At 39.1% G+C, this 24352-nt stretch overlaps 1 protein-coding gene across 3 annotated transcripts in view; it reads left to right on the top strand.

Moving 5' to 3' along the window:
- LOC127420515 (bromodomain adjacent to zinc finger domain protein 2A-like) overlaps positions 1 to 19822 on the top strand; it is a 56597-nt gene extending 36775 nt beyond the window's left edge. For 2 of the 3 annotated variants that reach the window (XM_051662864.1, XM_051662865.1), the window contains exons 19-30: positions 803 to 947; positions 1372 to 2000; positions 6055 to 6268; positions 8242 to 8397; positions 8482 to 8642; positions 10275 to 10340; positions 11293 to 11579; positions 13386 to 13521; positions 13760 to 13906; positions 14062 to 14282; positions 14624 to 14767; positions 17911 to 19822. In XM_051662864.1, the coding sequence (XP_051518824.1) occupies positions 803 to 947; positions 1372 to 2000; positions 6055 to 6268; positions 8242 to 8397; positions 8482 to 8642; positions 10275 to 10340; positions 11293 to 11579; positions 13386 to 13521; positions 13760 to 13906; positions 14062 to 14282; positions 14624 to 14767; positions 17911 to 18070 (2466 nt within the window). In that variant the 3' untranslated portion in view covers positions 18071 to 19822. The remainder of the gene's footprint in view (positions 1 to 802; positions 948 to 1371; positions 2001 to 6054; positions 6269 to 8241; positions 8398 to 8481; positions 8643 to 10274; positions 10341 to 11292; positions 11580 to 13385; positions 13522 to 13759; positions 13907 to 14061; positions 14283 to 14623; positions 14768 to 17910) is intronic. The other variant, XM_051662866.1, reaches the window with a different exon arrangement.
- Positions 19823 to 24352: the final 4530 nt, after the last annotated feature.

Raw genomic sequence — 24352 nt, 5'->3', positions numbered from 1 at the left:
TCACAAACAGTATACCGTTGCTTGGCTGTTTCAAACTTATTTTTTTCCCTGAATGAAGAAGAACTTATCCGGAAGTATATCAGGGCCTTTACTCATAGCTGAGTATTTAACGCCCGACAGTGATCATCTTGTAATGTGTTGTTGGTGCAGCGCTTTGATGGCTGTAACAACAGCACATAAAAAGACTGAACCTAAAGCATTAAAGAGATGAAACTTCTTGCAGAGGGTTTTACTGTGCTGACTAATATTCACTTAAGCACTGCAAGCTATAATCGGGCAAAAATGCTTACCAAGGAGTTGCTTCTCTGGATTAAAAATAAAAATGTAAATGTTAGTAGTCGACCCCACTAATCAGCTAATCAGTTGTTGGACGACTATTCGATTTGACCACTGTAGCACATCCCTATTAGTTAACCTGTTAAAGGGCTGTGCCTAGCGTCCATATAACCCTATGAAATGCATCTGATCGGGGTCACGTGGACATAGTGCATCCTAATTATACATAATTAACACTGACTAGTTGAATAATAGCTCAGACAACGCAATGACTAGTCGATTGTGCAAAACTACAAATTTTCATATCGCTACCTTTTACCTGCAAATTCTGTATAAAAGAGTGAAACAGTTGTCACGTCAACTACATTAAATAGCAATACAGAATTGCAATTACGTATTAAATCAACATTATCCCAGCCCGACTGGTAAATGTATAAACTCAATTTAAATAGTACAATTTGAAGTAGAATCTGTTGGCTGCTCTTTGTTTATTGAAGTAACAATAATGTTTTCTCCTGTATCTCAGCGTCAGGTGTTTTTCCGTAAGAAGCTGCTACAGTCGTCTCATTCTATGCGGGCAGTGTCTCTCGGACAGGATCGGTACCGTCGCAGGTACATGCTGCTGCCTTACATGGGATGTGTGCTTGTGGAGGGAGCCGAGGATATCTTGGGTGAGTGGAAACTTGTAGCATGCCATTCTCAGTCCTTGCAGATGTAAGACTAACTTTTGAATCATACAATGACAAATGGGACACCCTGTGGTCTTTTGAACTTTATGGGCCATTTATTTGAAAATATCTAAAAAGGGATATCTATACAGATATTTTTTTATTACATTTTATTTTGTCAAATTACACTGCTACTTTTGAATGGCCATCATTAGAGAAAAAAAGCTTTTTTGCCGGCTTAATGGTGTAGTTATGCAATCTGAGACCACAAGTCCACATCAAGTGTAACATTTGAGACAGGGCAATTTTGACCATTGCCTTTCCCAGGCCCTTTGCCAACAGATTGCTCTTTATTGGGTTTTTAGTGGCTTTTCTACTTGGGTTTTCTTGTTTCCACACTTATTTACAATTATTTCCTTGTTTGCAGCTTTAGGTGATGTTCTGGTCAGTGATGAACCTGTGAGCCCAGTGAAATCAGAGATAAAAATAGAGCTTCCCCTGTCTCCAGTACTCAACACATCCCAGACCCTCCCCTCTTCTCGTCCATCATCCAAGCTTTCCCCTACAGAGGCGGATCCTCTACCAGGGGAGGCATCCCTGATGAGCAGCCCCCGAGGACGGGGACGCCCACGGAAGATCAAACCTGAAGTGGAGCTCCACCTCCGAGCTGCTAAGAACCGACGGCGCCGCCGTAGCAGCAGATCAGGAGGTGAGGATTCGGGCCTTAACTCCCCCGTGCAGGATCTCACTCAGACCGCCTTCCAGGCTTTTCTCGACCAATCACTGCACACGGCTACCAATAGTGCACCAATTGCAGCGTCTGGAGCCGGGCAGGGCGATGATGATAACAGCCAACCAGAGGACAGGGTGAAGGAGCTAGCAGACAAACAAGGCCAGTGGTTCAATCTGTTACCTAAAGATCCATGTGATGAGGCTTCTCTCTCTCAGCCATGTGTGAAAATTTCTGAGACTGCTGCATCACCCACTAATGACACTCCAGTCCCGCTGAAATCTACCCCACTTACCGCACCTCCACTGCAGCCTCTTTACACACAGGTCAGTACTGGAGCTTGCTTGCTCTAGAGCATTTTAAAGGAATTAAAGGAATATTCCAGGTTCAATACAAGTTAAGCTCAATTGACAGCATTTGTGGCATAATGTTGATTTCCACAATTTATTTTGAGTCCTCCATCTTTTTCTTTAAAAAAAAGCCCAAATGTTATGGAATGTTCCTTTAAGATTTGAATATTACATGTGTAAATTGGAAAACAGGACCAGGATTTACCCATCAACTTTAAGGCTACTTATTACCAAGAAACCATGGGCAGAAAGCATGTATATTAAAATATTTATGTAAACATGCTTTTTGCTCACAAATGTGGCTTTCTTAATAGGGCCTCATACCTTTGCAAAAAGCCAGTAGTAGCTTTCATCCAAAGTTTTTACATATTATTTGCATTTTGGTAATATGAATGCACCTTGAAAAGCATTTGATTACTGCTTCAACTCATCTGGTTAAAAATTCTTTGTGTGCAATACAAGGTGACAAACATGTCGAGGTCATATATCATCCCAAAATCGAAATAAGAAATCATATTTTGCTTAAAGACAAGATTTTTGCATTGTGACGTAATTTTCAAGACATTTAGGCACCCCATTAATCAAAATTTGTATTTACTTTATTGTGAAAAAAAATATATGTTAAATTATTTATACATTATAGTAGTATTTGGTGTATTGAATATAATTTATGCTGATTGTAAGTAAAAAATCATGAGAATAATGGAAATTGCAAGCAAATTAAAAGTAAAACGCCTGGACACATTATAGTGGTGAGTGAGATTTTTTTGCTTTGGCGTAATTTTGGGGGGAGGGGGTTTAAGGCTAGAGTATACTTCGGTTTTGCACGAATGCGGACAGGATGCGTAATATCAATTTAATGTCATCAACAAAGTGCTCAAGGACTGAATGTGTGCGGCCAGATGTTTTAAACCGTGCGTACTCTGAACGTGCAGTGCGTGCCTGTAATTGTTTGCACTAATTAGTGGGTCCACAAGGTGGCAACACTCACAAATGAGCTGTTGCTTTCACGATGAAGTGCAAGCAGATGAACAACAGGAGATGGTGGAAACAACAACACTGGGTGTGCATGTCAAGAATTGTGAGGAGGTCAGGAGATACCTGTATTTAACTCTAGTTTGGACCCCTGTCCACCATCAAAAGTGCCTACAATGGGCACGTGAGCGGCGGAACAGGAACTTGGAGCAGTGGAAGAAGGTTGCCTGGTTGGATGAGTCCCGTTTTCTTTTACGTCACGTTGACGGCCGTGTACATTTGTGCCATTTGCCATGAGGGGAAGTGATGGCTTAAGGATGCACTGTGGGAAGACGACAAACTGGTTGAGAGAGTGTGATGCTCTGGGCAATGTTCTGCTGGGAAACCCTGGGATCTGGCCATTCACGTGGATGTCAGTTTGACACGTGCCACCAACCTAAACATCGTTGCAGACCAGGTACACCCCTTCATGGCAATGGTATTCTCTGATGGCAGTGGCCTCTTTCAGCAGGATAATGCGCCCTGCCACACTGCACACATTGTTCGGAAATGGTTTGAGGAACTGGATGAAGAGTTCAAGGTGTTGTCCTGGCCTCCAATTTCCCCAGAACTCAATCAGATTGAACATCTGTGGAATGTGCTGGACCAACAAATCCGATCCATGGTAGCTCCACCTCGCAACTTGCAGGACTTGAAGGATCTGCTGCTAATGCCTTGGTGCCAGATACTAATAATTATAATAATAATTTTCTTTATTTATCACACATTATACATTTGCACATATATGGTGAAATTCTTCTTTTTTCACATATCCCAGCTAGGCTGGGGTCAGAGTGCAGGGTCAGCTATGATACAGCGCCCCTGGAGCAGATAGGGTCAAGGGCCTTGCTCAAGGGCCCAACAGTGGCATCTTGGCAGTGCTGGGGCTTGAACCCCCGACCTTCTGATCAGTAACCCAGAGCCTACAGGATAACTTCAGGGGTTGGCACTGTTTTGGCGGCACGCAGAGGACCAAAAGCATATTAGTCAGTTGGTCATAATGTTTTGGCTCATCTGTATTTAAAGACACAAAGACTATTGTGGAACAAGCATCCCAATGTATATATGAAAAAATGCTGATATACAGGTGCATCTCAATAAATTAGAATGTCGTGGAAAAGTTCATTTATTTCAGTAATTCAACTCAAATTGTGAAACTCGTGTATTAAATAAGTTCAGTGCACACAGACTGAAGTAGTTTAAGTCTTTGGTTCTTTTAATTGTGATGATTTTGGCTCACATTTAACAAAAACCCACCAATTCACTCTCTCAAAAAATTAGAATATGGTGACATGCCAATCAACTAATCAACTCAAAACACCTGCAAAGGTTTCCTGAGCCTTCAAAATGGTCTCTCAGTTTGGTTCACTAGGCTACACAATCATGGGGAAGACTGCTGATCTGACATTTGTCCAGAAGACAATCATTGACACCCTTCACAAGGAGGGTAAGCCACAAACATTCATTGCCAAAGAAGCTGGCTGTTCACAGAGAGCTGTATCCAAGCATGTTAACAGAAAGTTGAGTGGAAGGAAAAAGTGTGGAAGAAAAAGATGCACAACCAACCGAGAGAACCGCAGCCTTATGAGGATTGTCAAGCAAAATCGATTCAAGAATTTGGGTGAACTTCACAAGGAATGGACTGAGGCTGGAGTCAAGGCATCAAGAGCCACCACACACAGACATGTCAAGGAATTTGGCTACAGTTGTCGTATTCCTCTTGTTAAGCCACTCCTGAACCACAGACAACATCAGAGGCGTCTTACCTGGGCTAAGGAGAAGAAGAACTGGACTGTTGCCCAGTGGTCCACAGTCCTCTTTTCAGATGAGAGCAAGTTTTGTATTTCATTTGGAAACCAAGGTCCTAGAGTCTGGAGGAAGGGTGGAGAAGCTCATAGCCCAAGTTGCTTGAAGTCCAGTGTTAAGTTTCCACAGTCTGTGATGATTTTGGGGTGCAATGTCATCTGCTGGTGTTGGTCCATTGGGTTTTTTGAAAATCAAAGTCACTGCACCCGTTTACCAAGAAATTTTGGAGCACTTCATGCTTCCTTCTGCTGACCAGCTTTTTAAAGATGCTGATTTCATTTTCCAGCAGGATTTGGCACCTGCCCACACTGCCAAAAGCACCAAAAGTTGGTTAAATGACCATGGTGTTGGTGTGCTTGACTGGCCAGCAAACTCACCAGACCTGAACCCCATAGAGAATCTGTGGGGTATTGTCAAGAGGAAAATGAGAAACAAGAGACCAAAAAATTCAGATGAGCTGAAGGCCACTGTCAAAGAAACCTGGGCTTCCATACCACCTCAGCAGTGCCACAAACTGATCACCTCCATGCCACGCCGAATTGAGGCAGTAATTAAAGCAAAAGGAGCCCCTACCAAGTATTGAGTACATATACAGTAAATGAACATACTTTCCAGAAGGCCAACAATTCACTAAAAATGTTTTTTTTTATTGGTCTTGTGATGTATTCTAATTTTTTGAGATAGTGAATTGGTGGGTTTTTGTTAAATGTGAGCCAAAATCATCACAATTAAAAGAACCAAAGACTTAAACTACTTCAGTCTGTGTGCATTGAATTTAATACACGAGTTTCACAATTTGAGTTGAATTACTGAAATAAATGAACTTTTCCACGACATTCTAATTTATTGAGATGCACCTGTATATACTGTGTGTGTGTGTATGTATGTGTGTGTGTGTATATATATATATATATATATATATATATATATATATATATATATATATATATATATATATATATATATATATATATATATATATATAAAATCACTGGGGAATTTTTCCGATTATCGATGCGTGAAAGGGGTCCTAAAATAGGCAATTCTGCATGCAAAATATAATTACTTGTATTCTTTAGATTTTTTGGGGTGCAAAATAAGATTCACTTTTACATGATATTGTTAATAGCTAAGTAGCCAATATTTTGTAATAATGTCAAACCTTACAATATACTTTTCTCATCCTAATCGCTTCTCTCTGTGTCCACAGTCCTGCCCACAGTTGCAGACTACAGTTCCACCACCTCAGGTGTGCTCCACTCCAGCTCCCAGGGCCGGTAGGAGGCGCAGGAGGGGCAGTGGGCCATCTCGTCTGCACTCGAGATCCAGCGCAGCAAAGAGGCGGGGCCGACCACCCTCCAATCTCTTCCAAGAGGTTGAGCTGAAATTCTTTACTCAGCTGGTGGTGAAGCCTATTCCACTGGGTGAGTGCCATAGTAACACAAATATTGTGCTGGGGTTGACAATTTTTAAAAGATATCAAGAGTTTTGTTTGGAACAAATAAGCAAGATATTTTGCTTTGTTAGAAAAGTTATGACCATGAAATAGTTGGTGACAGTGACAGATGTTCATTACATTTATATTTATGCATTTGGGATAAATGCGACTTGCAGTGCATTTAAGGTAGGCATTTTTTCAGTGTGTGTGCTCCCTGGGTATCGAACACATGATCTTGGGGTTGCAAGTGCCGTGCTCTACCAGTTGAGCTTCAGGAACTAGAGGTCAGCCAATAGTGGATTTTGCTGATACCGATAACTAAGGTGGTGGAAAAGGCCGTTAACCGATTAATCGGCAGATAGTTTTTTTTTTTTTATTGATTTAAAGAAAGTTAAAATTTTGTAGTCTTTCCTTACTTAGACGGGGACAGACGTAGAGGCTACAACAATCCAAAATTAACAAAATTCCAGATGCAGTTTATTGTGCAATCATATCCCAATAATAACCAGAAAAAAATTAAGATTTGGTGCATTATGCAGAGGCAGGACTTTTAACGTTAAACAAGCCTGGAATACACTTACTTATTTTGGGACTCTTATTTTGAAATGACAGAGAATTTGCTCAGTTAGAATGCTCTATAATTAAGTATTTACCAAATTAAGATGTATAGACTATATTTACCAAATTGAGGATATTATATATCACCAGGTAATGTTTTTTATTATTATTCACAAGAAAGTTGGAGACACAATGTATGTGCTGCGGGGCACGTTTCTATATAGTCGCATTTTTCTTTGCATGCTCTCGCTTCAATTTAGACACTTGATTCATTGAATTAAAATAACAAAATATGCATTGAAGTGAAAATGAAAATATGGATGAATATTGTCAATGATGAAAGATTTAGATCCAACAAATCCCCATGAGGTGTCAGTGATTGTTTTATTTCACTTCTTGTGGCTGCTGTTATACTGTTGAAATTAAATCAAAATATAAACTATCAGCATAGATTTTTGCAGATAACCGATAGTTCCAAAATAAACTATGGGAACAGGTTAATCAGTAAAAACGATATATCGGTCTACCTCTGACAGAAACCCTTGCTCATTAGCTATGCAATTTATTTGTACAGTGTGTTTATAAATTAATTGCTGTCAAGTGTATTACGCTTTGTATTGTGCCTAGGAACCGCCCTTAATATGCACAATAAACAAGTCTTCTTTTTAAGTGTATTTGCATAATGGGTGATAAATATATATATGTAGATTATTAATATAGAATTCGATCAGCCAGGTCTCCTAAGCAACCAAATTGGCCCGGTTGCTAGGGACGGTAGAGTCACATGGGGTTACCTCCTCGTGGTCGCTATAATGTGGTTCGTTCTCAGTGGGGCGTGTGGCAAGTTGAGTGTGGTTGCCGCGTTGGATGGCGTGAAGCCTCCACACGCGCTATGTCTCCGTGGCAACGTGCTCAACAAGCCATGTGATAAGATACGCGGGTTGACGGTCTCGGATGCGGAGGCAACTGGGATTCGTCCTCCGCCACCCGGACTGAGGCGAATCAGTATGCGACCACAAGGACTTAAAAGCACATTGGGAATTGGGCATTCCAAATTGGGAGGAAAACAAAAATAGAATTCGATTGATCTGCTGACACAGGTGTGGGTTGTGCTTCTTTAAACTGCTTCAAACATGGCTCATCTAATCACATTTATGGGTCTGAGCTATTCATTTATTAATAATAATGTATTTAATGTTTTATAAACGAGTTACATTATAGCAGTGTTTACAGGCATTATTAAAAATTATAAACTTATTTTATTTCTGTTTGTATTTTAGTAGCATTTACACCAATAGGACATTTGTTTATAATTTTTGTTTCTACAATATGCCAACCAAAATTGTTTAAATCCATTGTACTGTCAGTCATTATTGGTTAAACCTATTTTCTTTTCTACAGAAATGGTAAAGGGCTGGTGGTGGGTGAAAGAACCAGAGGAGCTGACGGCCATTCTAAGCACCCTGCATCCACGAGGCATTCGAGAGAAGGTGCTCCACAAACACCTTACCAAACACATGGAGTATCTAGCTGAGGTCTGCAAACGCCCAGTCACTGGTGAGGATCAACAAAGAGAATGACAAACAGCTGTTCTGTTTCTTTTCTTGATGGCAGCACATTTATTGTCTCTTTCCTTGTCAGACCCCATCTTCCACATGACAGTGGAGGAGGGTGATGCACTGATGGAGGCATCTAAACAGGCCTGGAAAGAGCAGGAGAGAGCCCTGCAGATAGACATGAGTGTTCTTCAGTGGGTGGAAGACTTGGAGCTGAGGGTAGTTGGTGCAGATCTTCAGCTCAAGGTAAGAGATGCATGAAGCACATTTAAGGGGGCGTCTAACAGGATCTTGATTACTTTCAGTTGAAGTTTGTTTGTTACATACAGCAAACACTAGGTCATTAGTAGTCTTGTTCAGTTCATATCAAAAGCCCCTTTTAACAGTGGCCTTGTAGTTGCAGGTTTCTTGTGCCAAAATAATCGGTTCTTAAACACAAAAACATTAGGTCACTCTGACATGGGAGCTATTTTGTATTTTAATCTTGTCTTGCTGCATTAGTAACCACCGAGTGGTGCTGTTTGTGTGCTTGTACTGTATGCAGTCACCACTGCAGCAGTGAGACACCAGCAGACACTCGTTAGTGTTAATAAATATGTTAACTAAAATTAGTGACACATCTGTCGCAGTAGCTCACCTATTGTGTAGATTTTCCTGTAACAGGATATTTTTGGTGTGATACTACATTACTGTATTTTGTCATATTTTATTGCGCACCATTTCTGTCATCCGACTGAGCTGAAGCAATCAAATGCACTCTACTAGATCTGCCTCTTTCTCTCAAGTAGCATTGGAAAGTCTGATTCAAATGTAGTTAATCTGTCTGTTTGGACAGTTCATTTTAGATTAGGATTCAGGACATTTTCAACAGTTTCAACAAATGTCAGCAATTTACTCACTATCAGTATTCCAAGCATTGTTTTTTTTTTTTTTTTTGCATCTTGTCATTTACCAACATTTTGCTTTTGAGTTTTATATAAAGTGTTTGTTTTAAGTTTTCTGTTAGTTGCATTTTGTCTACATTTAAGTTGGATGGTGTCACTAGCTGGGTTTCCATCCAAATGTTTCGCATTTAAGTGCATTTTTAAAAATTCGAATTCAAATTCGAATTCAAATGCGAATGCTACGTATTGTGCATATTCCTGAGGGAACCCACCTTGTCATGATGGAGCAGCCGAATGACCACTTTGCTTCGGGGAGAGTTGTATGTGCGGTATTGGAGTAATTCTTAAGCAAATCATTTTAGTGCTGCCAGGAGACTCTGCAGAATGAGTGTAATATCTCCTTAAATGAGGGCTGAAATGGCTGCTATGCCCTTACGCTGCCAGCTTCTGTATAACTGGGAGTGCCCGCACTCAAAACTAGCAGACTATGAGGCCCTACTTTAATGACCAGTTGTGGGTTAAACTTTTGAATGTCAAGGGCTATGTTCAAAGAATTGTTCATTAAAATTTCGTTCATTCATTCTCCCTTGACCTCTCTCATCAACAAGACGTTTCCGTCCACAGAACCTCCTTTCAGCTTGACATAGCATTTTAAAACGCATTGCTAATTGTGCAAGACACTGAGCCAGATGCAACAACTAAAGACCACCTAAGTCATCATCAGTGCTTGGCAGGCATCTAAAATTCGACTGCACAGATTTAAGTACGAATGTGCATTTTTATTTTTATTTAATTGGACAGCCTTTGCTCACTTTTTAGTGTCGTTAGCCACCTTTCATTAGTAATTTGCCATGTAGCCAACTACATTTTCAAACTGGTATGTGGACTAGAGCTTCACTGCCTTAAGTTATGAGTAGTTTGGCATTATGCCATTTCAGTGTAGCTTCCCCAACGCTACTTGGGATATCACAGTGTCCACAATCTTTATTTCCAGGTGGCCACTCCCGAGTCAGAGATTGAAACAGTGGCTAATCTGGAATCATCAACCCCTCAGTTTCAGGTACTAAAGAACGGCACCCCACAAATCAAGTCCATCTATATTACTAAATATAGCAAACTTTATGACATAACTTTATGAATAACTGAAGAGTGCTTCCGTAAAGTGTGAGGGCTGGAGTTCTGATAGAAACATATTTAGTTAATCGTCAGAACCGTGACAAAGCGCATGCTCCGACAAGTTGGGCCGTGGTCATGTGATTGAAAAAACTTTTTTTTTTTTTTTTTTTTTTTACTTATTTGTTTATTGTATTTATTTTAAGTCTGATTCACACAATTTCCCCATGCCATTTCCACTCTTCTAAATTGCTTCTTATCCACACTATACTTATTCAGTAAATATAGATTGTAGAAAGGTAGAATGAAATAAATTTAATAACATTTATTTAAATAATTTAATAATATACTATCAGGGGGCCTGGGTAGCTCAGCAAGTATTGACGCTGACTACCACACCTGGAGTCGCAAGTTCGAATCCAGGGCGTGCTGAGTGACCCCAGTCAGGCTTCCTAAGCAATCAATTGGCCCGGTTGCTAGGGTGGGTAGAGTCACGTTGGGTTAACGTTTTCGTGGTCGCTATAATGTGGTTCTCGCTCTCGGTGGGGCTCATGGTGAGTTGTGCTTTGATGCCGCAGAGAATAGTGTGAGCCTCCAAACGCACTGTGTCTCCGCAGTAACGTGCTCAAGCAACGTGATAAGATGCGCGGCTTGACATCTCAGACGTGGAGGCAACTGAGATTTGTCCTCCGCCACCTGGATTGAGGCGAGTCACTACGCCACCACGAGGACTTAGAGTGCATTGGGAATTGGGCATTCCAAATTGGGGAGAAAAATCAAAGCATCATTAAAAATAAATAAATAGTAATGAAATAATTATTAAAATAATTTATATAATTTGTTTATTTATTTATTTTTTTTTATTAATTTCTTTGTATCGACGCTTCTCCTTGGTTCAGATCTTCACCCCTCCTGAGGCAGACTCCACACGGGAGGACCTGAAGTATTATGAGCATGAGGTGGACCCCAGAGACGACTGGATGGTCCGTACTAAAAAGGACTGGTCTGATCTCTTGCGATTTCCCAACAACCCTCTGGACCTGGCTGTTCTTCGACTGACTAACCTGGAACGCAACATCGAGCGGCGATATCTGAAGGAGCCACTGTGGAATCTGGCAGAGGTGGTGCGTCTAGCCCCTTTGACTCCTCCACCTGGCGGAGAGGAAGTGCCATTAGATGCTGTCAGGTGATTCGAGTTTAGATAAATATTAGAGACATCAGGGAAATAACAAGTGGTGAAAGTGCTTCAGAAAGTACTTCAGATATTTGGACCTAATGTTTTAGTGTTTATTCCAGTTTATCACTTTAGTTTTACCCAGTGTGATTTATTTATATTCTTTTTACATATGGAAACTCTCATAACCAAAGCACACAAGACTACAAAATTACTACAAGGAGTGCTATGGCCGCTAGATAACACCATTTCCCTCTTGGGTCCTTTTTTAATGATGTGTTCGGAATGCAATACTAATGTACTGCATACTGAGCAGTATACACCTAATACTGCCTAGTATTTTTTTTTTGAATTAGCATGAAAAATATTATGCATTGCTAAACATTAAGCAGATGTATGCGTGACCTCATGACATCATGGTGGGTATTGTGCTTTTTGGAACCAGTTTTGTTTAAAAATGTCTCCACTTCGATCAAATAATTAGTTAAGGATAGATTGACATAATTTGCACACTTTACATACTACAAACATATAGTATGGTAGTATGCTATTCCAAACAAAGTCTTGGGCTGTTTGCTGATTAGAGTAGACAAAATGTCAACAATCACATTATATTCTGACTAGAGATATATCGAATTTTGATTTATTGCAAACCAAAAAAAATGATGAACCATATCGTAGCATAACTGGATATTTTGAAATTTGCAACATTGTTTTCTGTCCATGTGATAATCAAACATCACAATCTCTCTGTTGCTTGATTTTACCGCTACTGTGCTTTTTTCTACACTGTGCACACAAGGGTTCTTAAAGTGCTTGAATTTAGCATTAAAAATGTAAGTACTGGAATACCTGGAAAATCACCTTGTTTGATGAAAAGTGCTTGAGATTAAAGCGGATCGCATCCTCCATTTAATGTGTCCTTCAAAGATGAGGCGACTCCACTTTCATTGAATAATGTGTCTAAATATCCTTTCTGTTCTTTACAGTCAGATAAAAAAGTAAAAAGAAATATTCATTTTAATCTCACGCAGCATGGATGCACTAAAGAAACCCAAAGATTCTCCTTGAACTGTTCACTGAACTGTAACACTGAGGCGCTCATTAAACTCTTAAAGTGACAGTAACCTTTTTAGCATTTCTTATACAAATGAATGTAAACTCAATCTAAGTAATTGTAAATTGTACACATTATTTCAAACTGTGACAGCTCATATCATTATTATACATACCATTTCATGATATAATATTAATTCATAGAATGTAGAATTGTTTTATTTTTACAAAGTTAAAATGTGATTATAATAAATTATTAAAAAATAAAATATACACTTTCACATACTTTTGCAGGACCGGTTCTGTTCAGTTCTATTGTTCGTTCTGCACCTGATCAACCTGAATGTACCCCACTATTTTTGAAAGAGTATTTGTTTGTGATCTTTTCTCATAGAGAAAGGTAAATGAGCCAGTCTTATTATTTAAACTGAGCATTTCAATTATGTATTAAAGAACTTTATTTTGATGAGAAAATATAAAAAAGTGTTATTAATTATATTATATTGATTCGATATTTCATTGAATCGTAAACCTCATATCGTATATCGAACCGAATCTTGAGATAACTCTATCGTCCCATCTCTAATTCTGACCTTTAAATATGGAATAAGTTTGTCTAGCTTTCTTAATCACTGTTCTTTCTAATGGTCACCGAGTATGCTTTAGCATTTAAAAATGCATACCTGTTAAGATCTGGCAGCAATCATTGTTTATCATGTATGCCTTGTACTAGTTTAGACGTGTGTGTTTGTGTTTGTGTAGTTTGGAGAGTGAAATCACGCCCAGGTTGAGGACTTGGCGTCAGGCTCTGGACCGTTGTCGCAGTGCATCTCAGCTTTCTCTCTGTCTGCTACAGCTGGAGAAGGCCATAGCCTGGGAAAGATCTGTCATCAAAGTGGTGAGAACACACAAACGCATCCACGCAGGTTTTGAACATTTTTAATGTATTCATATAATTCATTTTAATGTTCAATTTCAAATCTTGTTTTTGGTGTATTTTCATATGCTAAGGTTTGGTTTTGATTAATGGGAGCACTAAATTCTCCATCTTAATTTTGGTGATTCATGTTAAAACCTGGCAAATGTGTTTTCTACTGGCGTGCATAAATTGATGGAATGTTCATGTATGTCCACAGACATGTCAGGTGTGCCGTAAGGGTGATGATGATGAGTACCTGCTCTTGTGTGATGGCTGTGATCGTGGATGTCACATGTTCTGCCTCAGACCAAAGGTCATGCAAGTGCCAGAAGGTGACTGGTTCTGTCCCACCTGCGTTGCCAAGGTAATTCCCTGAACAAGACAGTCAAACTCTTTGTTAGGTGTAAAATCTGAAGCATCCACCAACTCAGTGTCCTTGGATTTTTCATTATGTTTGAAAATGTGTTTTGTGTAGCCTGTTTTGTAAGTTTGTAGATTTGATGGTTCATAATTTTGTAGGAAAATGGTGACGCTCCACGATCACAACGTTCAGCGCGTCAGAGGTCGAAGGTGCGGAAACGGCGGCTTGCAGAGGATAGTTCAGACGAGGATGATGGGTACAAACGGGGCATGACCACACGACAAAAAGATTCTGCTGCTTCCTCAAGTGGGACAAACTCCTCCCCTTCAAAACGTAGACGGATGACCACACGAAACCAGCCTGACCTCACCTACTGCGAGTGAGTCTTCAGACCGGTTGTATAAAATTTTTGGTAACACTTTATTGGTTCTATTGGTTGACATTAGTTAATGCATTAGGTATCATGTACAGAAGCCCTGAACCGCAAGGTGAAAAAGATGTTTCACTTGGTGTCTTAGTGCCTTGGCGTTTTAGTGCCACATTTAATAAAAAATATATATATACGATTTTGAGAAAGTCAGAATGACAAGAATAAAGTCATTTTGGGATTAAAGTCGTAATATTTTGAGAATAAAGCCATTTTATTAAATATATATATATATATATTAACAAGTAATGTGTATAACGTGGAATAATTAATGTGTGTTTGATGTGCTGTAGGATCATTCTGATGGAAATGGAGGCTCATTCAGACGCCTGGCCTTTTCTGGAGCCGGTCAACCCCCGCCAGGTTCCTGGTTACAGACGCATTGTCAAAAACCCCATGGACTTCCTCACCATGAGGGAGAGACTTCTACAGGGAGGGTAAGAGTGTATGCACATATGCTGTTGTGTTGGGCATGAAGATATTAGTGACATGTACATGCTTATTTTCAAATTAGAAGTCATTCAAAAAACATCAGACAGTGTTGTCTGTATTTTTATGTTTGTAACCATACCAAAACATTAGTAGTCGGTACCAGTGCCAGTGAAATTACCATTTTCAAGACCAAAGCAAAACTAGTTAACATTGTTTCAAGTTCTCAAGCAATTATTCAAGGCAAGTAAGCACTTATGAAATAAGAACAAAGAAACTAATTACAAGCAATAGAACAAATAATGACAATAGAATAAAGAAGCATATTAAGAAAACAGTGCTTAGTTTTTTAGGTAGGCCTATCTAACAGTATCGTACAGTCTGAGTACAGAGAGGGAATTTATTTTCTGAAATCTACATTCTCTCAAAATAAGTTTTGCGTTCTCTCGCAATAGCTTTATGCATCCCTTAAGAAATTAACCTGTTAATTAGCTAGAATGATTGTTTTGGTTTTACTTTATTGTTACTATGGTTGTACTATGAATATCATGGTTAAAATATGGTTACTGTAGTAAAACCATGGTAAACTGTGGTTATGTTTTTAATGCAAATACTATAGTTGAAGTATAGTTACTATTGTAAAACTGGTCAGTTGTGTTCTTACTATGGCTTTACTACAAATACCATAGTTGAACTGAGGTTTACTGTAGTAAAATCACAGTTCATTTCCTTAAGAGATGAATAAAGCAGTTGTGAGGGAACGCAAAACTATTTAAAAAACGAAATTCCCTCCTTGTTCTCTAAGGTAGTGTCAAGTATTCAAGTAAATTCCGAAATTGAAAATAGTAATGAAATGCAACATAAACTACATAAAGGGGTCATGTCATGCATTTTTGTTTTCTAATTTTATTATTTTCCCTGAGGTCCAATGTAAAAAAAACAAATTGCACTAAAAACAGTCAGAATTTAGTTATATATGATCATTTTAAATACTGTCTCTGGCACTCTGACTGCAATGCTCGTTTTTTTTTTTTGTTCTCTTCCCCTTTAAAATCTCTGTGTAAACGGACACTGTTATGATTGGCCAAAATTGCACAACCCCTCAAATAAGCCATATTTGATTGCAGCTCTTTCAGAAGAGAGAATGAACCAGCTCCACAACAACAAAAACTATATTTGGGGGGATTGCACACAACGCACTTCCAACACTAAATAACAAAGTCAGTGAAACACATTGCATCTGAATGTTTCAAACTGTATACTTAAGCCCAGTTGCACCATAAACCATAAATATCAAACAGTTATCATCAGATGAGAAGCATGACAACAGTCAAAGATGTCTGTCTAGTGCAGTGGTTCTCTACCTTTTTTTGATGAACGCCCCCTTACTTCATTCCCTTACCCCAGCCCCCCACCACACACACACACACACACAATTATGTGACATCATTTTAAAAAGCGGAGTCCCTGTTACCCCAAAAAAAAATAAAATGATAAAAACACAAAACTCAATATTTGTATTATTTGATTAATTATAAGTTAATAAATTCAGCATCATGACTGTGAGACCAAACCTTGCGTTTCTTAAACTTAAGCAGATGGAGGGCTACATATGGGGCCTATAAAATGAAAATGCGAAGATAGAAACTAATAATAAAAGTGGCATTGTTATTATATTTCAAAAATAATTGAAAAGACCAATAAAATTGTATATTTTGTCCCACTGAAATGCTCATTCTACATTACAGCATTGATTTTTAGTTGGATGTAGATGTAAATTTACTGGTATCAACAACAGTAAGGTTATCAATAACATCTATAAAAAGTAAAAATTTAACACCTAATTTATGTGACTAAATTATTCTAACAGTGTGACTGATTTGGAACTCCTTTCATCAGGTTCTTATTGCTTCAAATGAGTCATCTCATGGTTTTTCTTCACTACCGTGGTTAGATGTAATATGATTTCTATAAAACAAATGATGGCATTTTTTGTAATTACAAACAGTAGGCCTACTGTAAACACATGTAAAAACAATAAATACAAAATATAAACATTTAAACGTTGTAACGAAATGTACTATATCCCTCGCTCCCCTAATGTAGCATATGGCAAATTTAATAATATGTACTATGAATCTATTTCTGCCTAAAGTACAGTTAGTGTTACTATAGTAAATTCAAGGCTGGTCATGTAGAATTCTGTGCCGAATTCAAATGGTTTCCGCATCCCACGCTGTGCTTCTCAGTGGTTCTCACAGCGCTGCAGTGATCATAGGTGCGCGTTTAAGAGCTCGAGACTGGTCTGTTAGTAAAAATGCACCTGCTTTGCACTCGCGCTGCTGTCTATTGAGCCATAACCACCTACAGAGCCATACAGGCGCATTAGCGGAGGTTGTGACTTCACCTGTCTATTTGACGCTGCAAAACCAGATATTTCGGATGCGTCGCTAGGCTTCTGAATCAGAAGATCCATGGTACAAATGCATACCAACCCGTATAAATGGAGTGTAGATAAACATTTTAATGCAAACAGGAACTTGACAATAGATTTGATTAACATGTTTAATAAACGCCCCCCATTTGTAACCTAACGCCCCCCTCTCTACTAATTTGCTCTCAGCGCCCCCTGGCATCCTTTGAATGCCCACTGGGGGGGCGGTGCCGCAGGTGTCCTGTGTTTATCCCCTTTGGTGTTCAGGAATAGTTAGTAGGCCACTAGGCCTGTCTGTCCTGTTCTCTTTCTGTTTACCGACTGAGTACCAGTGGGCGGGGCCAGGGGTGCAATGATGTAAAATTACGCATTTATGTTGTTGCTGTCAAGGCGATCATGAATTATTGAGCCCCCAAATGATGTAAGGAAACCACGAAAGTAGAGAACAAGTTGTTTTTTCAAGTTGGTTTCATTAAATTCTTTTTTTGCTTTGGAGAGGGAGTTCCGAAACGTACAGTATGTTTTCATAGTACAATGACCTCTTATATGTCAAAAGATCAAGGGCAATTTTATTCCTTATGACATGACCCCTTTAAATGACTGCAAACACATAGTGTGCATATAGAAAGAAGCTGATTATTCCTATACATTTTTCTACTACAGTTTCTAATCCTTAGAATGGAATACCTAATTTTCGTTTACTCCTTTGTGTTGCAGGTACTGCAGCTGTGAGGAGTTTGCTGCTGACGCTCAGCTTGTCTTCAACAACTGCGAGCTCTTCAATGAGGACACGTCAGAGGTGGGCAAGGCTGGCCACTCCATGCGACACTTCTTCGAGAGCCGCTGGGCCGAATTTTATGACAATAAGGACAAATAGGGATTCTGTTACCTGTTGCATGGGAGGAACTATTCGAATGCCACGCCCCTTTGATGCTCGTTACTACTAAAAACTGTTTCTGGAGAGCCCTCCAGTCCTCTGTATGCATATAGATTTGTTCGGTTTGTTTTACAAGTATCTTTTTTTTTTTTTTTTGTCTGCCCCACCTTCACATTAAGGTTAAGAACATTTCCTTAACACCTGGTATTACACTGTAAAAACTTCTCACCTAAATCCAAACTTTCATCATTCACACCTTTGGGGTTGAAGTACACCTTCAGGACTTGATTGGTTCACACTTGATGTCACGTGACCAATTATGGTGATTGGCACACCTCAGTCAGGATGTTTTGACCACACACAATTTTTTTCTTCTTTACTCTAAAGCCTTCTGCTCAATATTGTATAGGTCGTGGGCCACGTGTGTCCCCTTGATTGAAAATGTAACGTTACGTGCTTTCAAGACTAGAAGCAATTTCCTCAGTATATTTTTTATTATAAACTATATATACTCTTAAAGACGGAAAAACAATAGTTGGGATTATTTAATAGCAATAGCCTGTAGTGAATCTGTACAGACAACATCATAGAGAGATGTATAGGTGACTCATGAACTGGCCAGTAAAACGTATTATATCACATGTAACTCCATCACTTTTATTGCTTGTTGTTGAATATAGGTCTTATCAACTGGAGATTTGCTTTATTTACTTTCTTGTCCTCTCACGACCCCCCAAAACCAGAAATAAGTCAGTGTTTAGTCATGATGGAACCAAAAACTAAATATTTTAACCGCTACTCAAAAAGATTATTGGCCACCAGTTTTTAACCTCTTGTTTTTAATCTCCGCTAGCTAGGTAGCAGTTTTCAAAGCTTTTGCTTGTATGACTATTGTCTGTAGGGAAAAAAAAATCTAGATTGTATTCATATTGTTTTTTATGGAAAGGATATGTATGTACGTTTGGCACTGTAGATGTTTAGCTAAACTTTTCATTGGAATAATTTCTTCACTGTTGTATTTGGTATGACTGGAAAAGATTTGCTCTTTGCTGTAATGAAAATGAAGATTGTTAGACATGGCTTTCTCAAACGCTGATATTCACAGATGTTTAGACTGTTTTATGTGTTGGCAATAGTGTGTGTGATATCTTTAAAAATCTGGACCAACTCCCTCAAAAAGGATGTTAATTTTATGCTTATGTCATGTGTTGTGACATTGTTTTGTCAAAAGGCCTTTCTTTATCATTACTAGGTGAAATGACCAATAAAAGGTTTTGATTTCAGGGGAAAACAGTAGTATTTTACCTGTAGCTTTTAAGGTTTTCATTTTTCCCCTAAAACTTCATATTTTTATCGTAGTCATCAAAAACAGGATACTATAGCACTGAGTAAGTATAGCATACATGAAGAGCGCAGAAGAACAGATTTTCATACACTGAACTCAACTTGCTCAGTAGAAAATTTATAATTTACGTTCTTTTCCTCACCATACAAAAGGGATATACAGTACTTGTTTCTTTTTTTAAAGAGAAAAATCCTGAAAACAGTTCTAGGATGTTCAACCAAATGTGGTGTTTAGTGAATTTTTAATAATGTACAGTTTTTGTGACTAAATTTGTTCCTTTCTATATTTTTAGGACCAATATATCATTTTTAAGAGGTGGCATTAAATGACCATGTTGTTTCAAGGTAATGTAACACGTGCATCTGTAGAATGTACTGTAATCGAAATAAAACCACACCTAGTAGACAGCCTTCTCTCTTGTTTTTTATTTGTAAGGTACAAAATAGACTCAAAACTCTTGATAAATTGAGTCATATTTTGTTTTTTTTATACAGAATGGTCGCTGAAAAGAGGTAATTGAAGTCCTTATGAAATGGCTTGATGAGCACAGTTTTGTGCCCTGTGTTGACTTTTTTTTATTATTGACCGGAAATATGGCTGGAACATTATTGAAGGGCTTTTTTCTTTCCTTTTTTTCGTTGAAGCCAAAAGTTTCATCAGCCATGAATCATGATTTGCTACTTGTTTGTCTGTCTGTATAGAGAATTGGACAATATTTGTATATTCTGGAGATACTGGACCAAAAAAATCTGCGTATAGTCAGTATCTGGTGTAGCCACCAGCTGCATTACGTACTGCAGTGCATCTCCTCCTCATGGACTGCACTAGATTTGCCAGTCCTTGCTGTGAGATGTTACCCCACTCTTCCACCAAGGCACTTGCAAGTTCCCGGACATTTCTTGGGGGAATGGCCCTAGCCCTCACCCTCTGATCCAACAGGTCCCAGACATGCTCAATGGGATTGAGATCCAGCTCTTTGCTGGCCATGGCAGAACACTGACATTACTGTCTTGCAGGAAATCACGCACAGAACGAGCAGTATGGCTGGTGGCATTGTCATGCTGGAGGGTCATGTCAGGATGAGCCTGCAGGAAGGGTACCACATGAGGGAGGAGGATGTCTTGGCCATTACGCACGGCGTTGAGATTGCCTGCAATGACAGTCCGATGATGCTGTGACACACCGCCCCAGACCATGACGGACCCACCACCTCCAAATCGATCCCTCTCCAGAGTACAGCCCTTGGTGTAACGCTCATTCCTTCGACGATAAACGCGAGTCCGACCATCAGCCCTGGTGAGACAAAACTGTGACTCGTCAGTGAAGAGCACTTTTTGCCAGTCTTGTCTGGTCCAGTGAAGGTGGGTTTGTGCCCATAGGCGACGTTGTTGCCGGTGATGTCTGGTAAGGACCTGCCTTACAACAGGCCTTCAAGCCCCCAGTCCAGCCTCTCTCAGCCTATTGCAGACAGTCTGAGCACTAATGGAGGGATTGTGTGTTCCTGGTGTAACTCGGGCAGTTGCTGTTGCCATCCTGTACCTGTCCCGCAGGTGTGATATTCAGATGTACCGATCCTGTGCAGGTGTTGTTACACATGGTCTGCCACTGCAAGGACGATCAGCTGTCCTTCCTGTCTCTCTGTAGCGCTGTCTTAGGCGTCTCACAGTACAGACATTGTAATTTATTGCCCTGGCCACATCTGCAGTCCTCATGCCTCCATGCAGCATGCCTAAGGCACGTTCACGCAGATGAGCAGGGATGCTGGGCATCTTTCTTTTGGTGTTTTTCAGAGTCAGTAGAAAGGTCTCTTTAGTGTCCTAAGTTTTTACAACTGTGACCTTAATTGCCTACCGTCTGTAAGCTGTTAGTGTCTTAATGACCGTTCCACAGGTGCATGTTCATTAATTGTTTATGGTTCATTGAACAAGCATGGAAAACACTGTTTAAACCCTTTACAATAAAGATCTGTAAAGTTATTTGGATTTTTACAAAATTATCTTTAAAATACAATGTCCTGAAAAAGGGACACTTCTTTTTTTGCTGAGTTTATATATATTTTTGGCAATACGCAGCCCCATACGCAGCAGGGTGCAGTGCACTATGTGTTGTGACACATTCCTCCCATAACATCATTAAAATGTTCTGTGACTTGTGCCACAGTAGACCATCTGTCGGTTCGGACCAGACGGGATAGCCTTTGTTGCCCTTGTGCATCGATGAGATTGTGGTTTGTCCCTCCTCGGACCACTGTCGGTAGGTACTCACCACTGCTGACCAGGAGCACCCCAGAAGCCTTGCTGTTTCAGAGATGCTCTGACCCAGTCATCTGGCCATAACAATTTGGCCCTTGTCAAAGTTGCTCGGGTCTTTACTCCTGCCCATTTCTCCTGCATTTAACACGTTGACTACAAAAACTGATTGTTCACTTACCATCAAATCTACCCAGACCTTGACATGTGGCCTTGTTAGGAGATGATCAATGTTATTCGCTTAACCTGTGAGTGGTCAGTGTTTTGGCTCATCAGTGTATATACAGTATACATACACTGGCAGCCAAAGGTTTGGAATAATGTACAGATTTAGCTGTTTCGGAAGGAAATTGGTACTTTAATTCACCAAAGTGGCATTCAACTGATCACAAAGTATAGACAGGACATTACTGATGTAAAAAAACAACACCATCACTATTTGAAAAAAGTCATTTTTGATAAAATCTAGATAGGCCCCATTTCCAGCAGCCATCACTCCAACACCTTATCCTTGAGTAATCATGATAAATTGCTAATTTGGTGCTAGAAAATTGCTTGCCATTATATCAAACACAGTTGAAAGCTATTTAGTTCGTTAAATGAAGCTTAACATTGTCTTTTGTGTTTGTTTTTGAGTTGCCACAGTATGCAATAGACTGGCATGTCTTAAGGTCAATATTAGGTCAAAAATGGCAAAAAAGAAACGGCTTTCTCTAGAAACTCATCAGTCAATCATTGTTTTGAGGAATGAAATGAAGAAAAAAAATGAAGATTTCATACAAAGGTGTACACTACAGTCTTCAAAGACAAAGGACAACTGGCTCTAACAAGGACAGAAAGAGATGTGGAAGGCCAGATGTACAACTAAACAAGAGGATAAGTACATCAGAGTCTCTAGTTTGAGAAATAGATGCCTCACATGTCCTCAGCTGACAGCTTCATTGAATTCTACCCGCTCAACACCAGTTTCATGTACAACAGTAAAGAGAAGACTCAGGGGTGCAGGCCTTATGGGAAGAACTGCAAAGAAAAAGCCACTTTTGAAACAGAAAAAGAAAAGGTTAGAGTGGGCAAAAAAACACAGGCATTGGACAACAGATAATTTGAAAAGTGTGTTATGGATCTTAACCCCATTGAACTTTTGTTGGATCAGCTAGACTGTAAGGTGTGTGAGAAATGCCCGACAAGACAGCCACATCTATGGCAAGTGCTACAGGAAGTGTGGGGTGAAATGTCACCTGAGTATCTGGACAAACTGACAGCTAGAATGCCAAGGATCTGCAAAGCTCTCATTGCTGATTTTTTGAAGTAGTTTAAGAAGATCTGAATTGTAATCTTTCAAATTGTAATAGTAATTTTTCATGTTAGTAATGTCCTGACTATAAATTGTGATCAGTTGAATGCCACTTTGGTGAATAAAAGTACCAAATTCTTTCCAAAAGAGCAAAATCTGTACATTATTCCAAACTTTTGGTTGCCAGTGTATATACTATATATATATACTTACACTGTCTCTAGATGGTTACACGCCTTTTTTCCATCAAGCCGTATTTGTGTATTCCAGCATGAGTCATCAACATTGTTCTTGAAGAGAAACGCTTGACATTTTAAATTAAACCCTGATTTGTTTGATTATAATTTTTATAGCAATAAACATTAAGAATAAAACTTAATTAAACATGAAATCACAGGTTAAAGTTTCTAATAAAATAGAAAATGCCAGAATGGGTAACCGTTTTGCAGATAGGTGCTACTTAGTTTTGCACCAAATGTTGGTTTATTGATAAATGTACATTTGGTGTGTTTTAAACTACTTTCCATGTTATGTGAATTCTATGTTGGATAATACTTCATCTAACTTATCTAATAGTTTTCTCTGTCTCCGAAGAATACGTTTGTGCTTTTATTGAATTCAAGAAAGTAATGGGACACCATTTTGTACCCTATTCATGTCTTATGTTTTCTTGTGTCTTGAATGTGTAGTTTATCTTAGTACATTTAAAAAGTGTAGTTAGTATTTTAGGGAGGGGTTATATTAAAGAAACAACACCATAACATAATGAGCAAACTAACAAAAAATGTTTTGAGCTACACAGTGAGTAAATGTTCTGTATTTTTATGAGAGCGTGGAGAGTTTGGCATAGAAACAGTTGTGTTTTGATGTTGTGTATGGCCTCTGCAGTATCACAGACACCTCTTCATTACTGTCAGTGGACACGCCTAACAGCAGGTGGTCAGAGCGTGTCTGCACGCTTTGTATTGCGTTCTGCTTCCTGGAGCTCTGTGTCTGCAGCACATGTCAGTGGTCAGGCACTGCTGTCTATCCCAGATGGGCTTGTTCTCTTTACTGGAGAATACGAGGATATCCCTTTCTCTCAGGAAAATACTGGGGTTATCCTAGATTGGAATTAGCTGTTCCATTCGTCTTTATGCTTAAATACATTTTCAGAATTTGATCATTGGGTTTGCAATTTTCTATAATAATATATTTTTAAATGATTACACAATAGATTTTCAAAACATTAAGATTAAATATGAGAGATTCAATATTGTTATTGTTAATATAATCAAGACAATATGTCTTTGAACACGTTAGTGGAACATGTTTATAATTAATGTGATGAACTCCACCTGTGTGAACTTGAGGTGTACTGATGTCATCCACTTTAAATCAACTGTTGTCAAGGT

Source organism: Myxocyprinus asiaticus, chromosome 29 (genome assembly GCF_019703515.2).
Source record: "Myxocyprinus asiaticus isolate MX2 ecotype Aquarium Trade chromosome 29, UBuf_Myxa_2, whole genome shotgun sequence".
Lineage (NCBI taxonomy): Eukaryota > Metazoa > Chordata > Actinopteri > Cypriniformes > Catostomidae > Myxocyprinus > Myxocyprinus asiaticus.
This window is presented reverse-complemented; position numbering and strand designations above follow the sequence as displayed.